General features: G+C 52.1%; 1 protein-coding gene across 1 annotated transcript in view; it reads left to right on the top strand.

Moving 5' to 3' along the window:
• Positions 1 to 875: 875 nt before the first annotated feature.
• RNF167 (ring finger protein 167) overlaps positions 876 to 8,960 on the top strand; it is a gene marked incomplete at its 5' end in the record, with an annotated part of 52,699 nt that continues 44,614 nt past the window's right edge. Inside the window, one exon of the mRNA XM_082256258.1 lies at positions 876 to 965. Coding sequence (XP_082112384.1) covers positions 876 to 965 — 90 coding nt within the window. The remainder of the gene's footprint in view (positions 966 to 8,960) is intronic.

Here is an 8,960-nt window from a genome sequence, read left to right on the forward strand (position 1 = left end):
AGTTCTAGTAAATCTCGCTATTGAAGCATGTATAGCAACGGTGGGGCCCACACCAGTAAGGAAAGCCGTCTTCTAATTGGCTGCAGTTCTGACACTGGGTAAAACCCAGGAGTTCCAGGGGTTGCGCATCCGGGGTCCTAACCCTTCCTTACCCCATCCGAAACGAAATACACAAGCTTTCTATATACATCCCCTTTTACTTCCAATGGTGCCTATGTAGTATAGGAGGATCTGAAGTACGGGCTTTACTCTTCCTTTGGATTCCCCAGAGCTGTGGTCACTCAGGATTATCTCTACACCTGATGGACTCTGTACTCCAGGGAAGGAAGTTCTCCTATCATTCCTATCATATTACATCTGAACTGCCTATCCCCATAGAGGTCAGCAGGGAAGCAAACAGAAGCAACTCAAATGCAAGCCAGTGTGCCGCACTGATGTTCCATGGAGTGCACACCAACCCCATAGGTGTCCACACAGGTTTGGTGAGCCGATTAGAAGAATCAAAGCCATCTGATTGGTTTTAGGATCTGCTTGTAGCATGTATATCAGAGAGTGGTCTCTCTGCAGAGGTCTGACACACCCTCAGTTTAGTCAAACCTCTGCAGAGAGACCACTGCTTCCACTTAGTGAGAGAGGGTTGATCTCTGCAGTATGCTGGCAGGGAAAAGGATTTTCTTCTTAGACTGTGGCTGTTTTTTAGTAAAATGTAAGGGGAACAGGTGACTTACCCCCTTCCTTACTTGTGACAGTGCTGGCACTTCCTCTCAAGCACCCAGAAAATCCTCATGAGAGGCTTCAATTTCTGAAATGCTACGTGGATTAGAGTCACTAATTTAATACATGGGTCCTTCTGTTTGCAGAATCTGGTACACAAGATGAAGCCCATCTCTCCCCTGCATCACCTGCTGGTATCGGCGGTGCTGATCCTCGCCAGCACCTCATTTGCACATGCCCTCATCTACGCGGTAAGATAACCAATTCCTCATTATCTTTATTCTTTTTACATATTTATAAATGTGATCCGTTGTGATGGTGGTCTATTTTATTTTATTATATTTTAAGGGGTCTAATTATAAAAAAAAAGAAAATCCAGTGTATGAATGTCATGCACCACATTCCCACAGGTGTCATAAATAATCCAAGTGTCTAATATGTTTATTACTGAAGATTGTTAGCTCCATCTAGTGGCCATATTACCTCAATCAGGAAAAAAAACACATTATGGCCACTAGATGGAGCTGAAGATCAAATTTCAGGTAGATACCGCATTTTGACCACTAGATAGAGCACAGGACCAAATGTCAGGAAAATACCGCCTTATGGCCACTAGAGGGAGCTAAAAATCAAATTTTCAGACAATATCTGATTATGGCCACTAGATGGAGCTGGGGATCACATTTCAGGAAGATACCACATTATGGCTACTAAATGGACCTGATGATCAAATTTCAGGAAGATACCACATTATGACCACCAGATAGAGCTCAGGATCAAATTTAAGGAAAATATCACCTTATGGCCACTAGATGAAGTGGAAGATCATATTTCAGGAAAATATCACCGTATGGCCACTAGATGGAGCGGAGGATCAAATCTCAGGAAGATACCGCATTATGACCACTAGATGGAGTGGAGAATCAAATCTCAGGAGATACTGCATTATGACCACTATATGGAGCTGAGGATCAAATCTCAGGAAGATACTGCATTATGACCACTAGATAGAGCTGAGGATCAAATCTCAGGAAGATACCGCATTATGACCACTAGATGGAGCTGAAGATCAAATTTCAGGAAAATATCACCTTATGGCAACTAGATGGAGCTGATGATTATATTTCAGGAAAACACCTCATTTTGACCACTAGATGGAGCTGTGGGTCATATTTCAGCAGGATACCACATTATGGCCATTAGATTGAGCTGAGGATCAAATTTAAGGTAAATACTTCTCTGGCCACTAGATCGAGGTGAGGATAAAATGTTAGGATAATACCACATTATGGCCACTAGCTGGAGCTGAGGATCCTATTTCAGGAAAATACCACATTATAACCACTTGATGGAGCTGAGGATCAAATTTTAGGTTACTACTGCATTCTGGCCACTAGAATGAGCTGAGGATCCTATTTCAGGAAGATACCACTTTATGGTCACTTGATGGAGCTGGCAATTAAATTTCAGGTAAATACTGCATTCTGGCCACTAGATGGAGGTGAGGATCACATTTCAAGAAGATACCGCATTATGGTCACTTAAAGAGGCTGAGAATCAAATTTCAGGAAAATACTGCATTATGGCCACTGGAAGGAGCTCATAGGAAATTTGCATACTGGACGCATCACAGGGATTATTTATGACAGCTGTGCGAATTCGGGGACATTTCAATATACAGATTCTAAGTTTACAATTTTATAAAATTTTATATAATTTCTTCAATTGTGTGTATCATAGAATACATATTGGAGGGGGGCGTGGTCTGGACATGGCCGGCTGAAGCTGCTCTTGCTGTGAGCTCCGTGCCTGTCCGTGCCTAACCATGCTTACATTGTCTGCCGACGGAGGGGATGCGGTCTGCGAGACGCCGGAAGACTAGGGGAACACCTGGGCAATCGTCAACCCCCCGCAGAGCACCGGTGAGAGGAGATATAAGTACTTTTTTCTCCCCCTCTCAAACTCCCGCCGCTGCGGCCAATATGGCGGCGCCCAGCTCCTCACCGCATGTCTCGGGGGACGTACCGCCGGCATCTCCGGCATCCTCAGCTGCCTCGGACGCACTTTCCACTACCCCAGCTGCCCTCCGCCCGAGTGAGCCGGAAACCTCCTCGTTTACACAACGAGGGGGGGTGGATGACGAACTCCGTGCCCTGCTGCGGGCTCTGCCAAGCAAAGCAGACATCGAGGCCATAGTGGGCCGCCTCGAGACTGCTCATCAGAGGGCTATCCAGGAGGTCCGGACCGAAGTGCAGCAGGTCTCGGGTCGTGTGACTGCTGGGGAGACTGCCCTTGCAGCCATGGAACGCAGGGTGGGTGCTCTGGAGGTGGTGCAACAGAGCCAAGTCACGTCCACCATGGCAATGCAGCTGCACATGGAGGACATTGAAGACCGCAGCAGAAGGAACAATGTGCGGCTCAAAGGACTTCCTGAGGCGACTGGCCCTGAGGACCTGCAGGAAACCGTCTCTGCCATCTTTGCCCAACTTCTAGGGGAGTCTATGCCTGCCAACCTGGAGTTCGACTGTGTCCACAGGGCGCTGGGTCCGCGCTCCCCTGACCCCGACAGACCCAGGGATGTGGTATGTCGCCTACACAGGTTCTCCCACAGAGAAATAATTATAAGGAAGGCTTGGGACGCGGGCACCCTAGACTTTGATGGAGCACCCCTGAAATTGCTGCCTGACCTGTCCCGGGCTACTCTCTATCGTAGGGCATTGCTGCGCCCACTGCTGGACTTGGCTAGGAGATCGGGGGCCACTTACAGATGGGGCTATCCCCTTTCTGTCACCTTTCGGAAGACTAACTCGTCCTTCACTTTGAGATCCCAGGCGGAACTCCCAGCATTGTTTGCTTTCCTCGAGGCGGATCCTATCCAAGTTCCGGATTGGCTGGTTTTGCTTCCCCGTCCGTCAGATCGCAGATCTGCCCCGAGTGGGGGCCCCTTCAGCTCCCCCGCCCGCAGAGGTCTCGCCGGGGCTCCAGGCCGCGTTCTGCAGAAGTCCCCAGGGAGCAATGAGGCCGCTGGTGTGCTTTGGCTACTGAGAACCCTGCTGGTTGTGCCCTTAATCCGACATTTGCTCTTCCTGCCTATCTCCCCCGGACTGTGGACTATGAATAGCCCCCTGCCGTCCAGTGCTTATGGATATTTCCCCGGATGGATTTGTGGACGTTGCTCTCTGACCTGGATTGGCATCTCGACTTGATGAGACACCCTTATGCACCCCCTGGCCTGGTGCTTGCAACTCGCCGGAGTGGTGGTTCGGCTTACTCCTGGGCCGCCCCCCCTTCTCCCCCCCAGGCCACCTACATGAATCCCTGATGGTTAAATATACTGTATGTTATTGGTGTTTCTCTTTTATGCTAGGACTTAGCGCTATGGGATGACCCTCCAGGCTACCCTCTTCGGTGCACATCTGGGAAGGTTCGGGGGCACTGTATTGATATGTGGGGCCGGGGTGGAGGGGTGGATGGGGTGCATGGGACTGTTCTCCTGGGGGTGACTTGCGGTGATGCGATCCTATGATAACGGGCTGCCTAGTCGGGAGGGGGGATCCGGGGACGAGCACCGTCTTCCTAGCGAGATAGTGTTCGCATACAAGGTAACGCAGGATGGCCTGGAAGTTGGTGGCCACTACATCATTGGGACGCCTCACTCGTGTGGGGGCATCCCCTGTATTGTCACCCTGGGGCGTATTAGTTGTTATATTATACCGGGTTATATGACCCCGGTGGTGCGATCCCCCTGGAGGGACGGCGTGGTTCTACCGTGCGGTCTCACCGGGGCATGATACGCCATAGGGGTCTTGAGTGTTATTTACTCTTGCCTGCCTTTTGTCTGTCTACCTTGGCGTCTGCCGGGGTTACTTTACATTGCACTAGTTCTGAAATACTTAATGGGATGCTCTGCTTGGTCCATCTCGGCGCCACGGTTTGCCGCGACTGGCTTGATGCCGGATTTTCCGGCTTGGGTGCGGGATGCGGCGGACTGGGGTGCTGACTTCTACCTCGCATGCCCCTGTAATCGTCCTACAGCTTCCGAGCTGATTTTCTGTTGCTTCCCCTCATTGTCATTATGTTGTCTTTCCCTTTTAGCTAGGTGGGCCGGACCCGCACAGATTTTGGTTGGTTCATCTCCACCCTCGACCCCCAGTAGGTTGGCACTAAGGGTGCTGGTCGCCCTGGTGCTAGTGCAGTATTTCTGCTCTATTAGTTTCCTCGGGTACTACCCACTTATCCCTGTCTTTGTCTACTGTTCGTCTTCCCCCCGTCTTCTTCCCTCCTTGAGGGAGCGTCCTTTTCCCCCCTTTTTTCTCCTTCCCACTTCCCTCCCCCACTTTCTTCCACCCTTCCCCTCCATTTCTTCCGGCCTCCCTCCCTACCTCCCCTTCCCTTTCTTTACCTTCCTCCCTAGGTGGGTGGGGGGGGCACGGTGCTAGGCCATGGACACCCTCAGGTTGTATTCCCTGAATGCTAAAGGGCTCAATGTACCGGAGAAGCGGAAAGTACTCCTGAATTAGTTGCTCCGCTCCCATGCTGACGTCGCCTTCATTCAGGAGACCCATTTCAGAGATGACCGCCTTCCGCTCCTTAAAAACAGATTCTACCCCTTCTTGTATCACGCTACTAATGCCGTGGCGAAGTCCAAAGGTGTCTCCATCTTGCTGTCAGCTAGAATTCCGTGGAAGTGCGAGGCCTCGCTGCTAGACCCGGGCGGGCGCTTCTTGTTTCTCAAGGGGACGGTCTGCTCACACCGCTTGATGTTCGCCTGTGTCTACACCCCTAACGAAGGCCAGGATGGTTTCCTGGCTGACGTTCTGGATAAGCTTGCCGACTTCCAAGTGGGTCAACTGATTCTAGGGGGGGACTTCAATATTCCCTTGGTCCCGTCGATTGATACCTCCTCCGGGACCTCCTCGATTCCCCATGGCGTGCGGAAGCGCTTCTTGCAAGCACTCCACAATACCCAGCTAGTGGATGCCTGGCGCCTGCAGCATGGTAGTGAGCGCGACTACACCTTTTTCTCTTCACCCCACAAAACCTACTCGCGTATTGACTTCTTTTTGGTGCCCCACCGTCAGTTGCACGCAGTGCGGGACACGGAGATTGGTGCGATAACCTTCTCGGATCACGCCCCGGTCTCCATGCTGTATGGCCTGGCAGATGGTGAGGGTGGGGGGACCAGGGTGTGGCGCCTTAGCGATTCTCTTCTGCAAAATCCCGACGTTCATGCTGAAATCTTGCAGGAACTAACTAATTATTTCAGAGAAAACACCACGGAGGGCTGCGACCCGGGTATGGTGTGGGAGGCACACAAGACCGTGATTCGGGGCCTATTCATCAAACATGGCTCCCGTATCAAGAAAGCCCGCCTTCAGCTCTTGAACAAGCTGCTGGCGGATATCCACGTGCTAGAAGCTAGGCATAAACGCTCGTTAACCAGGGATGACGAGAGGGAACTTTTCTCCCTACGACAGAAGGTGAAAGACCTGCTCTTCACGAAGGCCAAGGCGGACCTTCAACGGTCACGTCAAGCCTTCTATTCGTCTGGCGATAAATGTGGTCATTTGCTGGCGACCTCCGTCCGCGCTCAACGTATGGCGAGTTATATTCCCCACGTTCGCTCCACGGGAGGGAGCAAGGTAGCTCTGCCCAGATTGATTGCTGAGGAGTTCCGGGCGTTTTATTCTGACCTATACAACCTTCCACCCCAAGCGGTCCCCTCGGCACATATTGAGGACTATGTGTCCTCGGCATGTTTGCCCAGTCTTTCGGTAGAGGAGAGGGAACAACTGGAGGCTCCGATCTCTCTACTGGAATTACAGGGGGCCTTGGGCTCTTTTAAAGTTGGCAAAGCCCCGGGCCCGGATGGGTTCACCCTCCCCTATTATTCTACATTCTTCCAGATCCTGGGTCCCCACTGGCTGGAGTGGCTGAACCTCCTCGGATCTAACAAATCGGCCTTTCCGACCGACTCGTTGAGGGCACATATCTCCTTGATCCCGAAGGAAGGGAAGGACCCGGCTCTCTGTAGTAGCTATCGCCCGATCTCGTTGCTGAACATTGACTTGAAGGTCTTCTCCAAGATCATAGCGTCCCGCCTGGGCCCTCTTATGCCACGCCTCGTGCACCTGGATCAGGTGGGATTCATCTCCACCCGTGAAGCGCGTGACAACACGTCCAAAGTGCTTAATCTCATCCACTTAGCTCAAACATCAAAGAAGCCTTGTGTCCTTCTGAACACGGATGCGGAGAAAGCCTTCGACCGCGTCAGCTGGCGGTTTATGACAGCCACGCTGCGGTCGATTGGACTTGGCTCCTCTATGTTATCCTGGATTGGCCACATCTATTCGAACCCCACCGCCCAGGTGAAGTGTAATGGGATCTTGTCGGAGTCATTCAACATCGCAAACGGCACCCGTCAGGGTTGTCCCCTCTCCCCTCTGCTCTACGCGCTCTCCTTGGAGCCCTTTCTCTGCAGGGTCAGGGCCAACCCTGATATTTCGGGGATACGAGTGGGGGACTTGGAGTGCAAGGTATCGGCCTACGCGGACGATATGTTGTTCTCCCTCTCTAACCCAGTGATCTCTGCCCCCAATCTCCTCCGGGAACTGGACCTCTACGGTTCATGTTCCAACTTGAAGATCAATCTGGGCAAATCTGAAGCGATGGGAGTGGCGATGCCACCGGCTCTCCTGTCGCAGGTGACTTCATCCTTGCCCTTCCGTTGGACCTCCGGGGCACTGACGTATCTGGGCACCCGTATTGCCCCTGACCTCTCCTCCCTGTACGCCCTCAATTTCTCCCCATTGTTGGTTACCATCCGCCAGCTCCTGGCGGTGTGGTCCAAAGGTATTCACTCTTGGTTCGGACGCTGTAATTTGGTTAAGATGTCAATTCTCCCCAAGGTTTTATACCTTCTTCAGGCCCTGCCGATAAGACTGCCGTCGCCTTTCTTCCGACAGCTCCATTCCTTGCTCGTGCAATACATTTCGCGCTCCGGCTCACCGCGTATAGCTCGTTCCCTCTTGTCCCTTCCTAAGCGATGCGGAGGCATTGCTCTCCCCGATGTGATGAAATACTACCAAGCAGTTCATCTTAGCCGTCTGCTGGACTGGCGGCGTCATGGGGACAATAAACTGTGGGTGCAGTTGGAGCGGGCTCAATCACCGATTCCGCTGGGCAGCGCTCCGTGGTGCCGAGATTCGTGCCCACAATCCCTGAAATCACACCCGACTATTGGGGTTACTTTAGCGGTAACGGCCTCCCTCCTTTCCAACCCGTCGGTGTCCTCCTCTACCTCCCCTTTATTCCCGGTGCTGGGTAACCCAGACTTTCAACCAGGGACCGTGGAAAAGCAATTCCTTTCTCTTTTGGCCCGGGATCGGGGCGCGGCCACCCATTTTCTACGGGCAGACGGCTGGCCGTCAATTGCTTGCCTAACGGACTCCTCTGGTCCATATACTCTGACGTTCTGGCAGGCGGCTCAACTACGCCATTTCCTGCACTCTTTGCCTTCGCCTGACCTTTTCAGCCGGGAACTTACACCATATGAAGTTTTATGCTCTGGTGAAGGGACTCTTCCCCACACTTTATCGCAAACCTACGCCATACTGGTTACTCCTCCGGAAGACTTCACGCCTGCGTACATTTCCAAATGGGAACGGGACCTCCAACTGACGCTCTCATCGGCTCAACGTGCTAATCTTTACGCCAGTGCTCTGAAGACCCCAACCTGTACGAAGTTGCAGGAATCTAATTATAAGGTACTGACGCGGTGGTATAGGGTTCCGTCTTTACTGAGTAAAATGTTCCCGGGTACGTCTAATCTGTGCTGGCGGTGCCAGGAGGAATGCGGCACTTTATTGCCCATCTTCTGGTCTTGCCCCAAATTAAGGGACTTTTGGGTGGCAGTGGGCTCTCTCCTACGGGACCTCACGGACCATGCCATACCTGACACTCCGGCTTTCTACATCCTACAACTCTCCAGCATCCCCATGCGGAAATATAAAAAGTCGATCGTGCCCCATGTACTGGCGGCGGCGAGGTCATGCATTCCACTCTATTGGAAGACTACACGGTCCCCCTCCATAGGGGACTGTATGCGCAGACTGGAAGACATCAACAAGATGGAGGACCTGACCCTTACAGCGCTTCATAAGCGAGATAGATATGTGAAGACTTGGGGATACTGGAATGTGTTTCTCATCTCTGATAGGGGAAAGGCTCTGATGTGCCCTTGAGGT

This window comes from Pelophylax lessonae, assembly GCF_965119305.1.
Source record: "Pelophylax lessonae genome assembly, chromosome: 4".
NCBI lineage: Eukaryota > Metazoa > Chordata > Amphibia > Anura > Ranidae > Pelophylax > Pelophylax lessonae.